At 44.2% G+C, this 25260-nt stretch overlaps 1 protein-coding gene across 5 annotated transcripts in view; it reads left to right on the top strand.

Moving 5' to 3' along the window:
• PLCH2 (phospholipase C eta 2) overlaps window positions 1-25260 on the top strand; it is a 336561-nt gene that overhangs the window by 260653 nt on the left and 50648 nt on the right. For all 5 annotated transcript variants that reach the window (XM_027855536.1, XM_027855535.1, XM_027855539.1 and 2 more), the window contains 5 exons: window positions 4025-4118; window positions 9598-9801; window positions 11693-11813; window positions 17043-17217; window positions 23666-23773. In XM_027855536.1, coding sequence (XP_027711337.1) covers window positions 4025-4118; window positions 9598-9801; window positions 11693-11813; window positions 17043-17217; window positions 23666-23773 — 702 coding nt within the window. The remainder of the gene's footprint in view (window positions 1-4024; window positions 4119-9597; window positions 9802-11692; window positions 11814-17042; window positions 17218-23665; window positions 23774-25260) is intronic.

Here is a 25260-nt window from a genome sequence, read left to right on the forward strand (position 1 = left end):
ATTCATGAGAACCTTGTGACAAGAGGGTTTGTTATCTAGATGCTTAGCCAGTTCCATCTCAGTAGCTACAGTGCTCTGTGAGCCTTTTGTCAGGCGATAGATTCTTTCCTTTAAGGAAAACAATGGTGAGATTTCAGAGTAAATTGGAATGCTTCAGGGTAGGAGTTCATAGTCTTTGTATCATGGACCCTTTGGTAGCCTCCTGAAGCCTATCGACACATTCTTAGAATCATGTTTTTTAAATGCACAAAATAAAATACATAGGATTACTAAAGAAACCAATTAGATGGAAATAAAGTTCTCAAAATAAATTTTTTAAGTTGATGGACTCTCGGTTAAGAATCCATGCAGAGACATGGGAGTGTTGATCGTAGCTCAGATCCAGCTGTACAGAGAGGTAGAAGGACCAGAGCTCTCCTCTCTCTGCCCCATGGTGCTGGGTTTTCTGATGTCTTCCCCACCTACAGCCCTAAATGGTCACAGTGCTTGCTCAGCCTTGTTTCCTGTTCTTTTCTCTCACGTTTGAGGGAGGTGGGACAGTCGTGGATTCATGCCCTTCCTCCTAGAAATCAACTCTAATCAAACAGTACCACTGGCCCACAGGATAGAAAAACACAAAGTTATCTGCTTCTTTCTGACAGCTAGGTGGTGTAGTGGATGGACTTTGGGACCTGAAGTCAGGAAGACCCGAGTTCAAATCTGCACTCAGACACTTACTAGCTATGTGACCCTGAGCAAGTCACTTAGCCCTGTTTACCTCAGTTTCCTGCTGGAAAGTGAACTGGAGAAGGAAATGACAAACCACTCCAGTGTCTCTGCCAAGAAAACCCCAAATGGGGTCATGGAGAGTCGGATGTGAGTAAAATGATTCAATAACAATAACAACCAAAGCTGCTTCCTTCTGTCATCTGTTTAAGAGCAGCCTAAGTCTGATCTTTGGTGAGTTCCTTATGTTCCCAAGCTCCTACAGCTACAGCTGGAATAGGTTTCAGAGGTCAGCTAGTCCAAGCTCCTCATTTTACAGAAAGGGAAACTGAGGCCCAGAGAGGAGGAGGGACTTGTCACCTAGGTACTAAGTGATGAAGATGGGATTTTAACCCAGTTTGTCAGCCTCCAAAATCATTGCTCATCCTGCAATACAGCACTGACTTTATTCATTGGATTCCAGAAGCAAAAGATTTTGAGCTGAGAAGAGTCCCTTGAAGTCATCCAATCCAAATGCGTTCATTTTACAGAGGAGGAAACTAAGGTCCAGAGAAGTCAAGTGATTTGCCCAATGTCCCAAAGCTAGTATGTTGCCAAGTCTGGATTCAAACCCAAGTCTTCTGACTACCAAGTCAGTGGCCTTTTCCAGTACATTGAACTATATTCGTTGGTCTTTTTGTTTCTTTTTTATTTAGTTTTTGTTCAGTTATTTTTCAGTCATGCCCAACTCTTCATGATCCCATTTTGGGTTTTCTCGGTAAAGATACTGGAGAGGTTTGCCATTTGCTTCTCCAGCTCATTTTACAGATAAGGAAACTGAGACAGAGTTAAGTGACTTGCCCAGGGTCACTCAGTTAGTAAGCATCTGAGGTCAGATTTGAACTCATGAAGATGATTCTTCTTGACTCTAGGGCCAGTGCTCTACCCACTGCCCCACCTTGGGCTTGAAAAAAATCATAGGGGCTTAATAAATGCTTTAAAAACTGCCTTCACTGTGGGCAGCTAGGTGGCACAGTGGATAGAGAACTGGCCCTGGATTCAGGAGGACCCGAGTTCAAACCCAGCCTCAGACACATAACACTTACTAGCTGTGTGACCCTGGGCAAGTCACTTAACCCCCATTGCCCAACCAAAAACCAAAAAAAAAAACCACCTTCACTGCATGTTGGCACCTTGGGACAAAGCTCCAACTGCCCCACCCTGGTGATGGTTCTGATGCCAAGCATGCCTGAATAAATTAATGAATTTTTCCTAAGAAAATACCAATGGAACTTGCTAGAGGGTGGAGGAGCTTAGAAAAAGGCAGGTGCTGATGCTGGCTTTGTTGGGTTATCTAATCCCTTCTTAACCTTATTTCTATTTCTGACCTGTGCTGCACCTTGGGGTAATGAGTTCCCTAAGCTCATTCCTATCAGGGAAAAAGAAGGGTCACTTCTCTTTTGTCCTAAACCCTTCTCTTCCCTTGCTCCCCGGGAGCCCTCCTTTCCTTTGAGAGCTTGGGGATGTAGATGGGGGCTGGGGTGGAGTGTAGGCTCTGAAGCAGTCAAAGGGTCTCTGGGCAGTGGGGTTAAAAGGATGGGAAAGGGATAATGTTTCCTTCTTTATGATTCAAGGGGAGTAGCTCAGAAAGAAAGGACAGGGGCAAGTAGAGGCTTGGAACAGACAGGAGATCTTCCCCTCCCTAACCCAGCCAACCTGTTATTCTCTATTCTTCCCCTGTTCCTCATCCTTGACAATCCATTGGCCCAGTCTGCTCGGGAGCAAGGCGTGGATGTCTTTTCAGAGCAACAAGGATGTGTTAATGTCTGGCTGGGCTATTGATTCCTTTACTTGTCAAGAGAGAGAAAATGAACTCTAGCTGTGGGAAGCAATGTACTAGAGTAATCACAGCTGGCATCCAGCTACATACCCCTCCAGAGCTTCTGGTTCACAGGACAAACCAGGAGCCCATTCTGGGGAAGGAGTGAGGCGCTGAAACTCCTAGATTTGTCTCCTAAGGGTCCTGACCTGGAAAATCTTGTGTGTGTTTCCCATGAGGGAGATGAACAGCATAGAAGTGGGTACTTTATGATGAGTTAACTCGTTTAGGTTACAGGGTCTTAAGATATAAGATCTGGAAGAAGTCCTGATCTCCGGTCAGAGTTGAGAGGCACCTCAGTCAGACAGTAGCCGAGTGACCCTGAGCAAGTCACTTAACCTCTATTTGCCTCATTTTCCTCAGCTATGAAATTGGGATGTTAAGGACCTACCTCACAGGGCCATTGTTAAGATGAATTGAGATAAAATATGCAAAGCATTTTACAAAGCTTAATGTGCCATATAAGTGCTAGATGTTATCATTAGCTGTTGCAGATTTCAGAGCTGGGATTTCAGAAGAGAGAGTGTCAGAGTTGGGAATGATCTTAAAACACAGAATGAGGTTGGCGGTGGGAAGTGGGGATGGGACCTGGATATCATTAGTCCAACTTCTCCTTTTGTAGCTATGGAGACTGCAGTCCAGAGAGATTTTAAATAGCATTGCTCTGCCATTTGCTGTCTGTCTGGGTGACCTTGGATAAGTTGCTTGGCCTCTGTGGTCCTCAGTTCTATCATCTGTGGAATGAGGGTATTGAACTAAGTGGCTTCTTATTTTGATATTCAGTGATCTTCTCCTCTACCTTCCTGGTACATCTGGGTAAACTGAGGCACAGAGGGTTCTCACAACTTCACTGAAAGTTCCTTACAGCAAAAGGGGGCAAAACTCGAGAACTTCTTTTCTCTACCTACCCACTGTTTTCAAAAGTTAGGAAGATTATTTTTCTCCCTCATCTTTCCCAGAATTAACCCAGCCTCTCTGTGAGTTGTTAAAACGTCCTTTGATCTGGCCCCAAACAACTTCTTTCTTTCCTCCTAAGCATGTACTACCCGGCTAATTTTTATTAATCCTCCTCTTACCTATAAAGCCCCTGGCTCTGATGAATTGCTTCTCTCTAAAGCCAGTCTGGTCTATAGATGTAGGTAATTAATCTATGGTCCTGTTGACCTCAGTCAGCCCTGTCTCTATCCCATGGCTCAAACTCATGAGCTTTTCAGTGAAATGGGCTTTAAGAGTCAGCCTTACCAAGGGCAGGGGAAATGGCAGGGGCTGGCTGTGATGCCGCACCCCAACTGCCAGAGTATTTGGCTAGGTGACCCAAGCCTGGCAATCCTGACACAGTGATAGCAACAGAATGAGAGGGATGAGAGACCCTGCAGGGCAGGAGGCTGGGCAGGCGCTGGTGAGGAGCAGGGACCAGCAAGCCTAAAGTGGGCTGATGGTTATGCGGCTGTTTCATTCCAGATGATGGATGTGACCAAGGAGTACTGCCTGAATATCATCGACCAGTTTGAGCCATGCCTGGAAAACAAGAGTAAGGAGGTGCTTGGCATTGATGGTGAGTGAGTGAGCTGCTGGGGCTGGAGAGCAGGAAGCTATCAACTGTCTGTGACTTTTTGAGTCCAGGACCTAGCCCAGGGACCAGGGGCCTCATCTGGGTGACAGACAAGAAACAACCAGGTCCAGGTGACTGCTGGGGACAATTCAGGAAACTGAGGCCCAGGCCCAAGTTGAATTCCATCTCTGAGGATCCTTCTGGCTCTAGGCTTGTGATCCTAGGATGTCATGACTTTGGGCATTTCTGTGCTTCAATTTCCTCCTCTGCAAAAAAGAAGGGTTGGACTAGATGGTCTTTGAGTTACCTTACAGCTCTGGGTCTTCCATCCTAGATGCCATGAATCCTCCCTAAATCCTTCTGCAAGCTGGATGATGACTCAACTTACCCTTTTTTTATAGGCTCAAATTTTCATGTTAAAGTAGAACCGTCCCCCTACCCCCATCCCTTTATGGATATTTGGACATTGTTTTGTCCGGTGTACTTGGATGTGACCCTCCTCTCTCTAGGACTGGGGGAGGAAGGTGGAGAATTATTGGGGCAGTAGAAGCTCACCCCTTGACCATTACACCTAAACAGAGAAGTCTCTACTTAGGAATCAGTCATCTCCCTTCCCGATTTCTCAAACAAACACCATACCTTCCATTGTCTCTTACTTTGAGGTGGGGGAAGGATCTCTACTGAGGTCCCCAACACTCCCTTTTTTAAACACTGGGATATTGAACACATATGTATGACAAATGTACATGTATGTGTATATACATGCATATGCATATCTACACACACATCCCCAAGAGGAATGTTTCTGACTCATTTTGGCCCATAGTTGGAAGACTCCTTATTGATCAGTCAGCAAGCCTTTATTAAATGCCTACTGTGTGCCTGACAGGTACTAGAGATAAAAAGTCCACCCCCTTCATTTTATGGATGAGGAAACCGAGATTTAGAAGGAGGGAGTTAACTGCTTAATGTCACACAGGTTGTGAGTAGCAGAGCTAAAATACAAACTTTGGACCTTAAAGTTGGTGTTCTTTTCATTAAATGGTGCTGTCTCTTTGAATAGGCTTCTCCTGCCTAAAGAATCTCCTCTAGTCCCTTTGGGAAAAGTACACCATTACTACCCTACTCTACTCTCTAATCACCCTTTGGTCCCCTGTTAAAATGTTGCCTGAAAGCAGCAACATATTCAGCTGTTAGCCCCTTACATCTTAGTAGGAATTAGGGATTAAGTAGAGGACAGTTCCCTGAGGGAATGGGACAAAGTTTGGTTTTAGGAGCTGTAGGAGAGGTCAGAATGAGTTGGTATGGCTGGAGGGTGGGGAAAATCAAAAAGCACTGGGACAGGATAGAAGGGATCAATAATAGAGGTGCTCCAAGAGGCCAAACATGAGTGTTTCTCCTTTCACAGCTTTGCAGGAGAGAACTGAGGGAGGCTTCTCTGGTGTAGAGTTTGCTCATTTAGACCCAACCTGTTATCTCGAGCCTAGAACGCCAGTGGGTTTTCTGGAGTTTCTCTGAATGTGGAGCTTTGGGAGAGAGTGTGTGTGTGAAGTGGGTTAGTGGATAAAGGGTCCTCTCTGAGTGGACCCTTTGGATGGAGAGGGATGAGCAGTAGGCCAGGCTCCCTGGGAGTGTCTTCCTGCAACATTGCCCAGAGAATAAGAAGATAATTAACTTGTCAGGATCTATTATGGCTGATTTTCTCCAAGGGTACCTTATGCCCGATCAATTTTCCAATTTTCCTGCTTTCCCTCAAGTCCTGGGCTGGAGTCAAGCCATGGAGAGAGCTTGTAGGAGACGATGGTGTTAGTTTGCGAGTTATGGCTTTTGCGGTTCCCTTAGGCTGACCTTGATCATCATGCTATTCTAGCATCTAAGAATGTAGAGCTGGAAGGGACCAGCTAGTACAGCTCTCTTGTTTTACAGATGGGGAAACTGAGGCTGAGAGAGAAGGGATTTACCCAAAGTCCCACAGCTAATGAGAGAGCTGGGGTTGGAACTAGGTCTTCTAACTCACTTAGTCATCGTTTCCCAAGTTCCTCTTAGGTTTTTCATTGATCTCCTCCCTTAAAATGGGCAGCCTGGCCAGGGGGCCAAGTGGGTGTTATAGAGGTTAAAAGGCTATTGAAACAATCTCAAAACCAAAAAGATCCTCACAGGGCATCTGGTCCAACCCATGACGGTGCAAGAATACCTTCTATAGCCAACAAGTGAGCATCCTAGCCTTTACCCAAATGATACCATGCTGAGGAAGTCCTTGTCTCTGGAGGTAGCCCATGCCACTTTGGGATGGGTCTCTCTACTGCCTAGGAAGTTTTCTTAATATCAAGTCTAAATTTACATCCTTACAACTTCTACCCATTATTCTTGGTTCATACAATTGTAGGTTCCTAGATTTATAGTTGGAAGGAATGATGGAAGTCATTGAGTTCAACCCCCTCATTTTACAGCTAAGGAAACTGAGACTGAGTGAAGTGACTTTCCCAGAGTCATGCAGCTATTAAGTGTCTGAAGCAGGATTTGAACTTGGTTCTTCCTAATTCCAAGTCTGGGACTCTCTATCAACTACACCATGCTGAAGACTATTGGGCTAACAGAGTAACCTAATTATTCCTCCATATTATAGTACCATAGAGCTGGAAGGGAACTTAAAAGCCATTGAGTCCATCTTTCTGATTTTACAGATGAGGAAATTGAGGCATGACTCATCCAGGGTCATACAGCCTGTGGGTGGTACAGTCAGGATGTGAATCCAGGTCTTCCTAACTCCAAATCCAGTACCCTATCACCTATGCCATGCTGCCTCTCAATACCTGAATATAGGTACTATGGCCTCCCCAAAGTCTTCTTTTCTCCAGGTTAAATATCCTCAGTTCCTTTGAGTAATCTACAAATAACTAAACAAGTGGAGATCAAGAATTCCTTTAACCTGGAGCAGGTTCTGAAGCAGGTGCTGCTAGGGGAGGGTTGCCTCAGACTACCTAGCTTATGCCTGGTACACATATGTCCCTCCTGAGCGTGAGTATGTGCACAACTATGTACCTAAGCAAAGGCATGATGGTACCATTGTTAGGGCCATGGCCAAGACTTACAGGAGATTTGCAGATGAATCAGTTGAGGTAGTCGATGCTCAAAGCAGTTGGCCCTTTATTTGGTATGTTTAAGGGAAGGCCACAGGGATTTGCTGCTGGAAAATGGAAAGATGATGGAAGGAGACTAAGTAAGGCTATTTAGCCTAGGAAATGTTCAGCCTAACGTATTGGGGGTGCTCTCTTTCCAGAGAGATTCATGGAATTGAAAAGTCATCAAATCCATGCTCCCGGACCTGATAAGATATCTGTTTGGATCTGTTCCCTGGGCTCTCACTGAGGGCTAACCTAAGCAAGACAGAGAGCCCCTTTATCCAAGGATATGGGGTCAACTGTCTCTTCCCCCAGGAACCATGTTCTGATACAGTTGAAACATATCCACCTTGAAGTAAAATATTCTATCCACCTTTTCAAAACATTCAAATCCAAAGGTTTGGCTCTGCTTTTTCTTGCTAGAATCCTGCATATTTTACCATATTTTACATTAGATTGTGTCTGAATTTCCTGCCAGTGAGCTGGGATTGTCATGGCAATTCCTGGATGGCTTTTTTTTTCTAGAAGCCTTGGCTATTGGGAGTTACTTGGGACTATATGAGGAAGGTCTCATGCACAGTGTCCTTTGTGAGGGGCTGTAAGGGTAAGAGATTCAAGATCTTTATAAAATAAGATCTCTTTTCTCACTTAGCTTACATATAGTCCCTTAGAGAGCCCCAGAGTGCATGGGGGAGACCCTAGGTTAGAGTATTTGGATCTAGCTTTCAATGAAGTGTCATGATAACCTTGTCAACAAGATGGAGAGTCATGATGAATGATGGCTGTCAATCTAAGAGCTCTGGTGGATTGTCCATGGGCTTTCTCCTTGGCCCTCTCCTATTTAAGATTCATATCAAGAATTTGAATAACAATACAGATGGAATGCCTATTAAGTTTAAAGATAGGATGATTTTAGATGTTGGCATTGGAGTCAATAAAAATCATAACAGACTAGAATGATGAGCTGAAGCTTTTTTCTTTAAAGAAAAGAGCTGTGATTTCACTCACTTAGGAAACTTCCAGTATGGAAAAGCCCTCTACCAGTGCCAATTGTCAACTCTCTATAATTTATGACCTTAGGGAGTTGCTGGGGCCTCTGGGAAGTTAAGTGATTTGCCTCCAGGCACATGGCTATGAGTCATAGAAGTAATGAACATGAACTTGGACAGACTTTGGAAGATGGTGGAGGACAAAAAGACCCAGTGTGCTGTTGTCCATGGGGTCATAAAAAGTTGGACACAACTGAACAACAATAAAAGACTCACTAATAGAGCTGTCCAATGTTAGAATGAGTGCCTCAAGACATGTTGTGTCATGGAGCAAACAGTTGGGTGGCATAGTGAATAGAAGACTGGACTTGGAATCAGGCAGAACTGAATTTGAATCTTGTTTCAGGTGATTAACTAGCTGTGTGACCCTAGGTGAATGAGTCACTTCTCTCTGGGTCTCAGTTTCCTTATCTGTAAAATGGGAGTGATAATAATAGTACCTACTTCACAAGGTTGTTGTGAGGGCCAAATGAGATAACATCTATCTCTAAAGCTCTTTGCAAACCTTCTTAAAGTATTATATGAAATGCTAGCTATTATTACTTTTTAAAAAATTATTAGCCCGACCTTTGCCAATAATATGTGGTGTGACCTTGGGCAACTCATATTCTTTTTCAGGACCTCAGCTTTCTCTTTTGTAAAAGCAAAGAGGTTGAAACAGATCTAAAATCCTTTCTAGCTATAGATTTATGATTCTGTTATCCCTAAGGCCCCTTTTACTGCTAATGTTTTGAGACTATACATGGTGGCGTAATGGATAGCATGTGAAAGAACTGAGTTCAAATCCTGCCTCATACTGTCTATAGATCTAAATAGGGCGCTATTTAAAAAAAAAGAAAAAGCAGCTTGCTCACCACCACCCTACCCATGCCATTGATGGAGATACTAGTTTTCTGTGTGATCCTCGGTAGGTCTCTTGGATATTGAGGTGGGAGGGACCTTCAAGGTCATATACTCTACCCTCCTTATTTTATAGCTGAGAAATTGAGACCCAGAAATGTTAAGTGCTTTGGCCAAGGTCAAACGAATGGCAAGTGGTAAAGATGATATTTGAAGCCAGGTCCAGATTCAAAATCCAGAGCTCTTTCCACTGATTCATCTAAAAATAAGGATGATAATGACATCTACAATTCAGGGTTTTTATGAGGATCAAATGAGATAATATGTGTCATACGCTATATAAATACCAGTTACTGTTATTGTCAACCCTTTCACTCTTCCCCTCCACTCCACCCTTTTCCAAATGTTCTAGGTAACATTCTTGCTGTGTCACTGGCAGATCTGAGTTCTTGTCCATCTCATCCCTCCCAGGTTTTACTAACTACACCAGGAGTCCAGAAGGAGACATTTTCAACCCCAAGCACTACCAAGTAAATCAGGACATGACCTACCCGCTAAGTTACTACTTCATCACCTCTTCCCATAATACCTACCTCATTGGGGACCAGCTCATGTCCCAGTCTCGGGTGGACATGTACTCGTGGGTCCTGCAGGCCGGCTGCCGCTGTGTGGAAGGTGAGAGGTAGAGTGGTCTATAACCATAGGTACCAGCCTTGTTCCCGACCTGTGGGATTACCTGGCAGAGGCCTCCTGGTTCTTCCAGAGAACTAAGAGAGCATTCTGCAAACCTGAATCCAATTCCTAGCCTTGCCACTAATAACTGTGTGACTTTGGCTAAGTCGATTTATCTTGGCTTTTGTAATAATAAGTAATTTTAGCCCTGGCCCTTTCACAGGGGTATTGAGGGTCAGCTAAGAAAATAGATATGAAAGCTTTTTTCTAAATGTAAATCTCTATTCAGACATGATTAAGGGTGGTTATTGTGGGAGAAGGTATGGGAGATATTTCCCATTTCTACTTCCAGCCTTCCTTCCTTCCCTCTGTGTGCAGCATTTGACCTTAGGATCTTAGAGATCATACTGAAAGGCTAAGCAGAGGACTTAGTAAATATAGACTTGTCTGCCCTGGCCTGAAGTCTCCTATGGGCAATGGGGTCACTGAAAGTCCAGAAGAACAGTTCTATGCTTTAGGCACAGGCATCCCTAAATGTGACCCTGCCACCAGGCATCTGAGCCATTCTCTGGCTGAGGACTACTCCCACGCCGATCACTTCCTGTCCAACCCAACAGGCGAGTGTTAAGTGCCTACTATGTATGTGCTAGGCACTGGCCATATGAAGACAAAAAAAAAGTCCCTCCCCCTAGGAGCTTACATTCTAATGGAGGAAACAAGAAGAATACAGACTACAAAGATATATTCAATCAATTCAATGTAATGTGACATTTTCTCAGTTTTCTTTCTTGGAATCCTGGGTTTCCTTCAAGATGCAGCCCAAGCGCTGCCCTAGACATGAAGATTTTCCTGGTTTGTCCCACTACGAGCACTCTCCAAATGACCTTCCATTCCCTTTATATACACTCCCCATTTCCTTCTCTGTATGCATATTGTCTCCTCTACTAGAATGTAAGCATCCAGAGGGCAAGAGCTGTTTTCTCTTACATCTCTAACACTTAGCACAGTCCCTAGCACATAGAGGGCACCTAAGAAATGTTGGCCAGGTTCATCTTCCCCATTTTCTTTCATTAATTCAAAGATCATTTATTAAAGAACCTACAGTGTGCTGAAAGTCTTGAAATGTTGGACTTGGATCCAGCCTTTCTATTATGGTGGAAGGAGAGTGATAGAGAGAGAAAGAGAGAGAGAGACAGAGAGAGAGAAGGGAAGAGAGAAACAGAGAGACAGAAACAGAGAGGGGAGAGAGAGAGAGAGAGAGTTCTCTCCCTAGCCTTGAGGGTTTAAGGACTTAACTAATTAAAATTTTTAATTCTATTTTTTTTTTCAAGGAAGGGATTTGGAGACAAAATTGTGACTAGTCAATTCATGCCCCACAAACATTTAATAAATAACTACCATATGCAGGATTCTGTGTTCAATGTTAGTATATATACATATATATATATATATATTAAACTCGTATAGTTGGCTTCAAAGAGCTTATAAAAATTTTTGATTTGGAGGGAGGGATAAGATGCATACCTGAATGACTATGCTGCAAATTAGAATATGAGATGGGTGAAGGAGATATCCAGGCACAGTGCTTGGAGAAATGTGAGAAGGAGAGATCTCTTTATCTGGGTGGGATGAAGGGGTCAGGGAGCCTTCATGGGCCAATGGCACCTGAGTTGGGCTTTAAAGGGATGGAGGGATTTCAATAAATGAAGGGGGATATAGGGATGATGTGAACCAAGGGCTAGGGATGGGAGAAGGTGGAATGAAGACAGAGAGACAGTAATCTGATTGGCCTGCCAGAGTGTGAAGGGTAGTGGAGAAAAAGGAGTCCAGCGAGGAAGGTTCTGAAGGACCTTGTGGCACTCATCAGCTGACCTTGAACTTTGCCCCTCTCCAGTGGACTGTTGGGATGGACCAGACGGGGAGCCCATCGTACACCATGGTTATACCTTGACCTCCAAGATCCTCTTTAAAGACGTCATTGAGACAATCAACAAATACGCCTTCATCAAGAACGAGTGAGTGGCAACCCCTGCAGTCCTTGGGGCCCCCTGATTCCATTGGGTCCATCTACATCTAGGCAAGATGAGACTGGGTTCTTATCTCAGCTCTGATCCTAACTCTTTGTTTGAATTTGGGCAAGTTCTACTCTGGACTTCAGTTTCTTCATCTGTAAAAATGAGGGAGGTTGGAACAAATTTCCTTCCAGTTCTAAAGCCATACATTTATTTTGGCAAACCTTAAAAATGAATGCAATTATGGCAGTATTAAGTGGCACAGTATCTAGGAATAAGGAGGTAATGGGCCTTCTCTCCTCTGTCCAGGTCAGACTCCATCTGGAATATTGGGTTTAGCTCTGGGTGCCACATTTTAGGAAGGACGTTTAGTAAGCTGGAGAATGTACAGAGGAAAGAAACTAGGATGGTGAAAACCTGGAGCCTAGGCCATATTAAGACTGGAGATGGATAACCTGAAGATGAGAGGGTTTGGAGGGGGCAGGAAGAACACAATAACTGTCTTCAAATATTGAAATGGCTATGATATAGAGAAGGGATTAGCCTTTTTCTGCTTGGCACTAGAGGGCAGAGTCAGGATCAATAAGATGGGGATATAGAGAGGCAGATTTAGGCATGATTTAAAAATAAGCAAAACGAAATGAAAACCTTCCTTAACAATTAGCATTGTGGCAAAGTGGGCTGTCTCAAAGAGTGGTGGGTTCCCCCTCCTAGGAGATATCTGAGCAGGGGCTGGAGGACCAATGGGCAGGCATGTTGTAGGTGGGGTATTTGGCTAAGGATGGCTTGATTGAGATGGCCACTAAGATCCTTCTACCTCTAAAATTCTGTCATTCCGCTGAGCAAACAGATATCACTAAAGGCATGGGATTGGGCCAGTTGGGTTGAGGCTAGATAGATACCTAAACTGCTGGGACAGCAATGATATTCTGATCAGACTGCATCATAACTTTTCCTTTTCCTTTAGGGCATCCAGAAGCCCTTCCCACTGGTCCTTGGGGCTGGGGACACTGCCTCTCCTCCAAAATAAATACACATACACACACTGGCCATACTGCCCATGCCCCAACACACACACACACACACACACACACACACACACACACACACTCACACACACACACACACACACACACACACACACACATACCATAAACAGGTCAGCCAGGTCCCAATAAACTTCTTTTTCATTATCTCTGATTCCATCCTTTGGCCCGGTGCCCTACTTTCTCCTTTAGGCAGAAAGCCAGGGTCCTCTCACCTGAAATCACCTTTGCAAGTCATGGACCCCTTCTTCCCTTACTTCCCCACTGAAGCCCTGATCTCCTTTGGAGCTCCTCTGGAATGCTCTTGAGCAGAGATCCTCTCTAGAGCAGAGGAAGGGCCCGATCAGAGCTATGCTTTGAGGAAGGTTAATATGGTAGCTGTGTGGAGGGTGGTATTGGGGTATGTGATAGACTCAGATGGCTGAGAAGGTCCTTTCCCATCCTTACATCCTGTGATTCTGAAGTGGAATCAACACTTAGTGACTTATTGATGAGGGAGAAGAGAAATATATGCCTGGATGTGGGAGTTTATGTGTGGGACTGTGTGTGTGCACATCCGTGCCCACCTGTTTGGGGATGTGTTCTTGTCTGCCTGTGTCTGCAGTTCAGTGGGCAAACAGCCTCCCACATACGTGTAATGATCCCATTTATTATGGTTCACATATTAATTACCCCAGAGGAGACACAGAGCCTTCAGGCCTGCTTTGTTATCACTCAGCGTGGTTACAAAACACCATTAAAAAAAATTCCAATTTAGTTTCTCAAAATAGACTGTCTATTATGACTTTTGCATTCAAGTCTTGTCGAATGGAGGCTCTCGGTCTGGGAAGGAAGTGTTAATTGTACCAGGAAGAAAAAAAAGGAACAAGATTAATTTGAGAATTAAAAATAGAGTGACACCTTCATAAATTGGTGGGCCTAGCTCTGAGTGAGGCATGCTGGTAATCAGAGAGATAGGCATCTTCAGTTCAGGCTGTTGGCTTAGCAGGATTTCTGGAATGGGGAAATGAGGCTCTGAATCTCCATGACAGACAAGTACATGGCGAGCCCATGATTGAATTCAATGAGCGTTTATTAAGCACTCACCTGGTGCCAGGCAAGCAGTCAACCAAAAGCATTTATTAAGCACCTCCTACATGACAGGTTCTGTGCTAAGTGGTGAGGTTGCAAAGAAAGGTGCAAAGAGAGTCTCTGCCCTCAAGGGCTCAGATCCTAATGGGAGAGATTACATGTAAATAACCCGGCACATAGGAGCTAGCTGGAGAGAAAATGGAATGGATACTGGCAGTGGGGGACAGGTGGGGGAGGGGATGGAGAAGGCGCTTTGAAGAAGGGGGATTGCAGCGGAGTTGTGAAGGAGGTGAGGGATTTTGGGAGGGGAAGATGATGGGAAGGAAGGTGTCCAAACACGGTTCTCCTCCTACCTGTCTGACTGCTCCTTCTCTGTCTCCTTTTCTGGATCTTCCTCAACAACATGCCAATTAATGAGGAGTGTCCCCCACCCCCAACCTCAGGCTCTGTCCTGGACCCTGTCCTCTTCTCCCTTTATGTTATTTTACTAGGTGATCTCATCTGCTCCCATGGACTCCATTATCATCTCTCTGCTAGCAGTTCTCAAATCTACTTATCCAGAGACTTAACCTCTCTCCTGAACTCCAGCCTCAAATCTCCAATTGTCTATTGGATCTAATGAACTGGATATTCTGCAGGCATCTTAATCTCAATATGTCCAAAACTGTACTCACTCTTCTCCCAGCTGCCCACCCCCCAACCTCCTCTCTTCCTAACATCTCTTTTCATGTGCTGGATGCCACCATCTCTTCAGTCACCCAGGCTCACAACCTAGGCTTCATTCTCAACTTCTCACTATCTCTCATCCCTTAGAGATAATCTGCTGCCAACAACTGTCATTTTGCAACATCTCTCAATGGCGGCTAGGTGGCGCCATAGATAGAGCGCCGGACCTAGAGTTAGGAAGACTCATCTTCTTGAGTTCAAATCTGGCCTCAGACACTTGAGGGCTGGGTGACCCCTAAGCAAGTCACTTTACCCTGTTTGCCTCAGTTTCCTCATCTGTAAAATGAGCTGGAGAAGGAAATGGCAAACCACTTCAGTATCCTTGCCAAGAAAACCCCAAATGAGGTCACAAAAAGTCAGACGTGACTCAAAACAAAACAATTGAACAACATATCTTGAAAATGCCCCCTTTACTCCTCTGATGTTGCCCCCACACTGATGAAGATCCTCATTACCTCACACCTAGATCGTTAAAATAGCTGCTGGGGGCTCTGCCTGTATCAATTCTCTCCCTACTCCAATCCATGTAATTCAGTCACCAAAGTGGTTTTCCTCAAGTGGGGGTCTGATCATGTCAGACTCCAGGGTCTCCCTATCGCCTCCAAGATCAAATAAAAAATGCTTTGTTTGGCATTCAGAGCCCTTCATCACTGGTACCCCTCCTACCTTTCCAGTCTTCTTACACCTGGAAAGGGGGAGGGGGTGGTCCTGAAAGAGGAGATGGTGATTGACAATGTCAAAGACTGCAGAATCAGGACTGAGAAAAGGCTAATAGATGTAGCATGTGGTCATTGCCTGGGGGCTAAAGGGATCCCCACCCCTGATGGGAGCTTAATGTCTTTAGGTGGATTTGACCCACTTAAGTGGGCTCTTAGGTAAAAGGTTAATAGAGCAGGTGAGATGGCAATGGGCTGGAAGGATTCTTAAGAAGGTGCGGTGCTATTCATTGCTATTATAATAATGTCTGCATAATAATGTGATTACAATAATACATTCTGCTATGAGACCTTGAATTGTAATAGCAATAATACCCAACATTTCCATAGAGTTTGAAGGTCTATAGAGGGCTTCCCACACATCATCTCATTTGGGCCTGGGAGGCAGGGGCTGCTTAGAGCCTCATTTTACAAAAGGGGTAACTGAGGAACAGAGAAGTGGTTTGCATGCTGCCTCTTACCTTGGAGATACACTTGTATACACACACACACACACACACACACACAGAGACAGACACTCCTCATTAATGGGCGCATATATATATATATACACACACAGAGACAGAGACAGAAAGAGACAGAGACAAAGAGAGAGGGAAAGGGAGGGAGGGAAAGAGAGGAAGAGAGAGAGGAGCACACACTAGCTAAGTTGTCAGGTCACCTCTCTGGGTCCCAGTTTCCTCATTTGTAAAATGAGGGGGGCTGGATTAGATAACTACAGGTTGCCTATGATCCAGCTGTCCCTGCCACTCTTGTCTGCCTACACATAAGAGGGCTTAATAAATGCTTTTTAGTCGATTGATTGTAGTTTTGATCTCTCATGTTCTTTCTGGTTTGTCTATCCTCCTTCTCACTCTGCTTCTCTCTCCCTGTCTTCCTTTCTTTCCTTTCTTATTTCCTTCTCTCCTGCTCCCATCTTCTCTATCCTCCTCTTCTTCTCTTTTCCTCTCTTTCTCTTCCTCTTTCCCCCCTCCTTCTGTGTTCTCCTTTCCCTCCCTCTCTCTCATCCTCTTCCCCCATCTCTCCTCATCCCTCCCTCTCCCCTTTCATCTGTTCCTTCCTCCCCTTTTCTTCTTTTCCCTCTCTCATCTTTTCCCCTTCCTTCCTTTCTTCCTTTCCTCTCCCCTTTTCCCCTATTTTCCTCCATCTCTCTCCTCCTCTTCCCTTTTTCTCTTTCCTTCCTTCCTTTCTTTTTCTTCCTTCCTTCCCTTCTTCCTCCCTCCTTCTCTCCCTTCCTTCCTTCCTTTCTTTTTCTTTCTCCCTTCTGTTCTCCTTCTCTGTTCTCCTCTCCCTCCCTCTTTCTCTTCTTCTTCCTCCTTTCTTCCTCTTTCTCCTCTCTCTTTCCCTCCCTCCCTCCTTCCCTTTCTCCTCTTTCTCCCTTTCCTCTCTTTCCCTCTCTCTTTGTGTGCACCTCCCCCTTCCAATCTTCTTCTGCTTTTCTCCTTCCCCCTCCCCCTCTCAATCATGTACATTTTCTGAAAAGTTTGTGATTGCTGCCAGAACCTCGTCAGCCCAGATCATTCCTAGAGTCCTGTGGCTTCCTTTTGTCTCAGTTTCCTAACAAAGGCACCTTTCTCTCCCCTGTTCCTGAGTGCCAGGGTCTAGCAGCTGCTCCTAGTTCTATGAGCCAGCTTCTCTTCTTATATGCCCCCTTTCCTCCTTCCTCCTCCCAGGTACCCAGTGATCCTGTCCATTGAGAACCACTGCAGTGTCCTTCAGCAGAAGAAGATGGCGCAGTACCTGACTGACATCCTAGGGGACAAACTGGACTTGTCGACAGTGAGCAGTGAGGAAGACTCAAGCACTCTGCCATCTCCGGAGAAGCTGAAAGGCAAGATCTTAGTGAAGGTAAAGGCCCTGCCTGTCCTGGACATCCTGGGGTGGTAGCCCACCTGGGGACCTCTGGAGGGCCAGGGGTTCCTCATGGGCATCAGCTTGTCTGAAAACAATCTGATATTTTTAGTGGACCACAAACTCAGCAGTCATAACAAAAAAAATCCAAAGAGATTAATAGTTAAAGATTAATCTAGTAAGATTAATAAAATTAATCTATTAAGATTAATCTATTAAGATTAATTTAATAAGATTAATCTAAGATTGATAAGATTAATCTATTAAGATTGATAAAATTAATCTATTAAGATTAATAATCTTAATAGAGGCAGGTATATCTTCCAGCATTAAGAAGTTGACAATTTTTCTGTATCTCATGAATGATTTCAAATTTGCAAACATGAGCGACTGAAAGGACAGTGGTACTCGTGCCAGAAACAAAGGTGTTCAAAATGAGGATGGGCATGTGAAGGAAGGTCAATGAGATTTTTTTAATTTGGTTATCTTGACTTTGAGATGCCAAGAGGGCTAAGCAGAGATGTCCAGCAGATGGTTAGTGATTCAAGGTTGGAGTTCAGGAGAGGGATAGGGGAGCTAAGTGACATAATGGATAAAGTACTAGGCATGGCATTAGGAAGACTTGAGTTCTAATCTTGTCCCAGCCCCTTACTACCTGTGTGACCCTATGTGAGCATTAAACCTTTTTTAGCCTTAGTTTCCTCATCTGTAAAATGAAAGGAATAGATGGCTTCTAAGGTCTATTCTAAATCTATATTCCTATATAACCTATATCAAATTGCTTACCATTCGGGGGGGGAGGGAGGGAGAAAAGTTTGGAACTAAATTTTTTTAATGAATGTTAAAAATTGTCTTTACATGTAATCAGAAAACAAATGCTATTTTAAAAATAAACAGGGGGCAGCTAGATGGCACAGTGGATAGAGTACTGGCCCTGAAGTCAGGAGGACCTGAGTTCAAATCTGACCTCAGACCAAACATTGAACACTTACTAGATGTGTGACCCTGGGCAAGTCACTTAACCCCAATTGCCTAAAAAAAATAAATAAAATAAAATAAATAAACCTATGTTCCTATGATTTGTCAGTTAGGGCTGAAGAGCTTGGGCATCAGAGAGGGAATTTGGTTTCCAGACTCATATGTGCCCCCTCTAGCTTCTCGTGTAGGGTGGGTCAGGGGTGGGCTGGTAAATGTTTAATAACTGGCTCTCTGAAAATGCAGGGCACACTTCAAAGTTTAATATGCATTATTCACATTTTTTCCAACGCTTTTTAAAGTCCTGGACAATCAACAAAACTATAAATCGAGTCCTGATTTGGAGCAGTTGCTGATTTCTGGGTTGTAAATGCTCACACTGAAAATTTAACCACTGGCTATCAGAAACCTGCACGATTTGGCTCCAGCACACCCCTGGGTTGGGAGAACGACAGAAGGAGGAGGATTTATGCTGTCAGAAGCAGCACAATCTTGTAGAAAATGCCCCGGCCCAGAACTCCAAATACATGGTTTGGTTCTAGGTTTGACCTGGCCTCAGAAGCCTGAAGTGCAGAGAATGTAAGTTTCTCGCTTGAGAGAAGGAAGGGGGACCTTGAAAGTCTTCTGACAGATGAGGAAACTGAGGCACAGAGCTATCATAGAATAATGGGATCTTAGCCCTAGAACTGGAAGAGGCCTCAGAGGCCTTCAAGTCCAGCCTACACCGCATTTTTATTTTTCAGTCATTTCAGTCAAGTTCAACCCTCGGTGACCCCATTTAGGGTTTTCTTGGCAAAGATACTGGAGTGGTTCGCCTTTTCCTTCTCCAGCTCATTTTACAGATGAGGAAACTGAGGCAAACAGGGTGATGTGACTTGTCCAGGGTCACACAGGTAGGCAGTATCTGAGGCCAGATTTGAACTCAGGTCCTCCTGATTCCAGGCCCAGCGCTCTATGCTCTATGGCACCACCTAGCTGCCCTCCTTCCCATTTTACAGATGAGAAAAGTGGACCTAGAGAGATGAAATAACTCACATAGAAAATGACAAAGTTAGTCCTCAAGTCCAGGTCTACTGTCTCTTAATCCAATGTTCTTTCCAAGTTACCACCTTCCAGATTTCAGTTTCACATTAGGGAAATCATCCTCACAGTAAGAGCTGTCTGAAAGTGGGATGGGCTGCCTTAGAGGAATGGACTTCCCCATCACCAGAAGGCCTCAAGGCTTAGATGATCACTTTGTTGGGACTGTTGTCTAGGAGACCCCTGGTCAAGTAAAGGTTGAACCTTGTGATCCTTCCCAGATCTAAGATTCTATGATCATGCTTCTGGCTCTGCCAATGTGACCTTGGCTAAGTAATTTAACCTGGGCCACTCTGGCCTCAGTTTCCCCAACTGTAAAATGAGAAGATTGGACTAGATCATCTCTGAGGTTCCTTCTGGCCCAGAGATTATATGGGATCATAGAAATGAAACTGAAAGGGACCTTAGAAATGACCTAGATTAACCCCCTCATTTAAAGATGAACAAATTAAGAACCAGTGGTTAAGAAACTTCCCCAAGGTCACATGGGTAAGTAAGTAGCATAAATGGGATTTGAACCCAGGTCCAAATCCATTGCTATTCTCATAATACCACATTACTCTGGGTCTAGAGTATAGAATTTTTATCCTTGACACATTCAGTAGTAATAATAGTTAATAAATAATAATAGTTAACTATATAGCACTGGCAATGTGTCAGGCACCATGCTAAAGTAAGCACTTTACAATTCTTATTTTGTTTGATCCTCACAACAAACCATGAGAGGTAGGTGCTATTATTATCTCCATTTTACAGATGAAGAGACTGAGGCAGATATAAAATAAGTGATGCCCAAGGTCACATAGCTAGTAAGTGTCTGAAACATGATTTGAACTTGGGTCTTCCTGACTCCAGACCCAGTGCTCTATCTACTGCTCCATTTAGTGCCTCATAAGAAAAACAATAGAGCATTTATTAAGCAGTTACTGTACTCTAAGAAATCCAGGCAATCTCTCAGAAATCATAGCCACCTTGGAAGCAGCAAGTTACCATGGAAACAGTGCTAGAGATGGGGTCAAAGAAGCTGGCTTTGAATTCCAACTTTGCTCCTCACTCCTTATGGGACCCTGCCAAGTCATTTTACTTCAATTCAATTCACTAAACATTTATTAAGTGACTACTATGTGTCAGGCACCGTGGTAAATGCTAAGGATACAAAGAGGCAAGAGACAGGTGCCTGGCCTTGAGGAGTTTATAATCTAATCAAACCTCTCTGTATCTCAGTTTCCACAAAACTAGAAGGCCCCTAGAGTCCCTTTCAGCTCTGAATCTATAATCTAATCATCCTGGGCACTGGGGAGGGGAGAGTCAGTCCACATACAGCCCTGGAGGACCGTGTGCTACACTGTCTGATGAACCCGTCTGCGCTCCTGCAGCCCTGAGGCCCATCTGGCTGATAACCTCGGAGTAGGCTTTTCTCTCCCTAATGAAGAGTCTATTTCCAGGAAAAGTCACTTAACCACTGATTTCGGGCAGGTCTGGCCTTTGAATTGAACCCTTTTCTTTGCCTCTGGCCCTGGCTTCCAAAGGGTTTTGAAGCTATGTCCTGAAGGTGGGGAGTGTAAGTTGACACACTCTCTTATTCTCAGTAAGCAGGGAAAGGATAGAGGACCATAACTGGACAGCCGGCCATCCGGAGCCTTCCCTTGGGGCTCCCCTGCCAGTCCCATAAAGAAGGAAAGTTGAGTGGAACTGAGTCATAGCTCAGCTACAGAATGACCTCTCCTTCTTCCCTCTTGGTGGGAGAAAAAACCTGGCACCAGGAGTGGTTTCTGCTGCTAACAATCTGTAGCCTTGGGGGAGTCACTAGGGAGACTAATAGTCCATAGATGAAAAAGACCCTTGGGTCTCAGTGGACTTGCAAGCTCGGTTTAGGAGCATAGATTTAGATGAGGAAGGGACCTTAGAAATGAACTCATACATCCCCTTAGTTTACAAGTGAGGAAACTGAAGACCCTAAGAGAGGGGAAAGTACTTGCCTTAGATCACCCAGTAGGAAGTGTCGATCAGCATACGAGAGGTTGTTAAGTACTTACTATGTGCCAGGCGCTGTGCTAAGTGCTGGAAAGATAGAAAGGCAAAAAATAGTGTCCCTGCCTTCAAGGAGCTCATATTCTAATGGAAACAATGTGTGGCGCAGTGGTTAGAGTGCTGGGCTTGGAATCAGGAAAACTCATGCAGTTGAAATCCAGCCTCAGACACTTCCTAGGTGTTTGCCCTGGACAAGTCACTTCACCCTGTTTACCTTAGTTTCCTCTTCTGTCAAATGAGCTGGAGAAGGAAATGGCAAATTCCTCAGTATCTCTGCCAAGAAAACCCCAAATGGTGTCATGAAGAATTGGACACAACTGAAAACAACTGAACAACAATAATGTGTATATTCTCTCTCTCTCTCATATGTGTGTATTATACACACACACACACACACACACACACACACACACACACGCAGTATATGCAGAGTAGGCAGAAGGTAACCTTAGAGGGAGGCCCTGGTCAAGGGGCAAACCAGGAAAGGTCTCCTGATGAAGATGAGATTTGAGCTGAGTCTTGAAGGAGATCAGGGAAGCCAGGAGGTGGGAGCAAGGAGGGATGGCATTCCAGGCATGAGGGCTAACCACGCAAAAGCATAGAGATTAGAGGTGGAGTATTGCACGTGAGGAATAGTAAAGAAACCAGTGTCCCTGGATTATAGGGTACCTGAGAGGGAGTAAGGTGTGAGAAGACTGCAAGGGAAGGAAGAGACCAGGTTGTAAAGGGATTTAAATGTCAAACAACATTTTATATTTTGTTCTGTAGATAATAGGGGAATCATTGGAGTTTAAGCTGGGGCAATGACACAATGAGATCTATGCTTTGAGAGATTCACTTTGACCACTGAGTGGAGGGTGCATTGGAGAGGAAAGAGACTTGAGGCAGAAAGACGAAGCTATTGCAATCACAGTGAAAGTGACGGTCTGCAACAAGATGGCGGCCGTGTCAGAGGACAGAAGAGGATATACATGAGATGCCGTGAAGATAGAAACAGCAGGATTTGACAACAGATAGGATACGTGGAGCGAGTATTAAAAAGGAGTCAGGAACAACACCTTGGCTGTGAGCCTGGGTAGACTGGGAGGACAGTGGTGCTCTGAACAGAAAAAGAGAAGTTTGGAAGAGAGGAAAGTGAACAGAGAAAGAGAATGAATTCGATTTTAACATGTTGAGCTTGAGATGCCTACAAGACACCCAGTTTGAGATGTCCCAAAGGTAGTTGGTGTACTGGAAAACAGTCTGGCAGAAATTAAGTTCAGACCAACATATTACAATATGGTCTACAATAAATTCTAAACAAATGTGTGACCTTAATATTAAAAAGTATGCCAAAAAAATTAGAAACAAATCAAATCATGATTCAGAGCTATAAGTAGGAAAAGTATTCTTTGGGGAGGGGGGAAATTTAGTATTTTGTTTTTTAATTCAATTTTATTTTATTTTCAGCTCCAAATTCTTTCCCTTCTACCTTCCTTTTCCCCTCCTTGAAAAAGCAAGAAAAACAAAATTTGTTATAAACATATACAGTCAAGCAAAAAAATTCCCACAGTAGTCACATCCAAAAATATATGCCTCAATCTGCACTCTTGAGTCATTCACCTCTATCTGGATGTGGGTAGCATACCCCATTGTGAGTTCTCTCGAACTGTCACTAATTCTTGTTTTAGCAGGGTTAATTCTTAACCAAACAAGAGACAGAGACAATTAAAAAAAATAGATAATTTTGATTACATGAAACTGAAAAGCTTATACACAGACAAAAATAATGTGCCTAGAATTAGAAGAGAAGCAGTGAAATGGGGGATAATCTTTGCATCAGATTTCTCAGATAAGATTTGGTATCCAAGATATTTCAATAACCAGAACCCATTCTCTAATAGAGAAATGGTCACAGGATATGAACAAACTTCTCAAAGGAAGAATCACAACTGTTAACAATCCTAGGAAAGAATGCTCCAAACCCCTACTATTAAGAGAACTACAAGGTTTCAGCTCACACCCTTCAAATTGTCAAAGATAACAAAAGGTGGGAATAGTTGATGTTGGAGGGGTTGTGTCAAGATAAGCACAGTAGTACATTGTGGGTGAACTTGGGACTCAATGCAACCATTTTTGGAATTGTGCAGTTAAGTTGACTAAAATGCCCATGGCCCCCAGGGAGGGTAGTTAGATAGGAGACGAACCAGGAGAAGTCAGTGTCAGGAAAACCTGGAGGGGAGAAAAAACCCAGGAGAAGAGAGTGTGACTAGGATGTAGCCAAGGGCACTGAGCTCCCCCCACCTACTTTGTCCTTCTTTTCTTGGCTTATTTAATCTCACCATCTGACACCCTATTATTTTTCCTTTTTGGTCCCCAGGGGAAGAAACTCCCAGCTAATATCAGTGAAGATGCAGAAGAGGGGGATGTATCTGATGAGGACAGCGCTGATGAAATTGACGATGATTGTAAACTCATGAATGGAGATGTAAGTCACGGAGTCCCTCAGGCCTTGGGTGAGAACATGACCCTCAGGCCTTCAGCAAGCTCCCATTCTCATTGGGTTCAGGAGGCATGCAAAGTTGACTGGAGCCCAGGAAGTAGCAACAGCCAGAAGAGATGAACAGGGTGGCAGCATCCTTAAGAGATAACATATGGGACTCCCACTTGAAGTTCAGAAGTCAGGAAAATGAGGCTAAAAATAACTGGGAGGGTGGAGGGGGCTTGCTGGGTGGAAGGTCTTTTAACCAGCAGGATGGCACTATTCAAAGGGAAATGTTCTTGTGAAGCCCCGCAAATAGATTTGATGCTGGGATGAGGAAGAGCAAATCAACTTCAACTAACCCACGCACAGCCTGGGCATCCCAAGCCCATATCTGCAGGGGTCTCTAGCTAGAATATTCTCCCTGCATGGCATGCCTTGCTCCAAGGTTCCCTTTGAGTCATAAATTTAGAGCTGGAAGGGACCTTAGCCCAACCTTCTCATTTTACAGATGAGGAAACTGAGGCTTAGTGCCTTGCCCAGGGTTACATAAGGATTAAGCATCAGAGACAGGATTTCAACCTGGAGACTCCTGACTCCAGTGCCAGTGATTTTATCATACTGTTCCCCTGCCCTGGGATGAACATGGATGCTTTGGAGACCATCTTCCAATGGGATTGTCTCAGGATAAGGTGATTGCACAGTCTATATCAGGTTTATTAGCATATAAGTGCCTTGAGGTCAGAGACTGACTCACTTTTGTTCTTGTATCCCTGGTGCCTGGAACACAGTAGGTGCTTAACAAAAGTGTTTATTGGTTTTTGAAGTTTGAGAGGGCTCATGTATTTGTGGAAGAGACTTTAGAGGTTGTCAGGCTGAGTACGAGCCCTTCATTTTACAGATGAGGAAACTGAGGCTAGATGTTAAGTGATCTGTCCAGGATTATGCAGATAATAACTGAGACAGGATTGGAACTCAAGTTTTCCTGACTCCAAATCTAGTTCTCTATTGACTACCTCATGTTACATCCTTGAGGCTTGCCCAGGGTCACGTTGCTAATAATTGGTAGACCCAGGTCCGATGACCCTAGGTCAAGCAATCTTTTCACCATACCATGCTCCCCCCAACCCCTTCCTTCTTTCCTTCCTTTCTTCTTTCCTTCCTTCCTTTCATCCCTTCCTCCCTCTATCCCTCATCCTTCCATCCCTCCCTTTCTCCCTCTCTCCTCCCCCTCCCTCTCTCCTTTGGGACAGCTTCTCTTGAGTTCAAGCCTAAATCAGACCATTTTCCCCTACATGTGGTTCCAGCCCCTTGGACCTGATAGGATCAATTGAATCCTTCCTCCACATATCAATTCTTTGAATATTTGAATCAAGTAATCAACAAGTATTTGGTGAGAGTATCCTCTGAACCAGGCATTATACTAGTAAGGATACAATCAAAATGAGAGAGAGAGAGAGAGAGAGAGAGAGAGAGAGAGAGAGAGAGAGAGA

This window comes from Vombatus ursinus, unplaced genomic scaffold, assembly GCF_900497805.2.
Source record: "Vombatus ursinus unplaced genomic scaffold, bare-nosed wombat genome assembly UNPS02010822.1, whole genome shotgun sequence".
NCBI lineage: Eukaryota > Metazoa > Chordata > Mammalia > Diprotodontia > Vombatidae > Vombatus > Vombatus ursinus.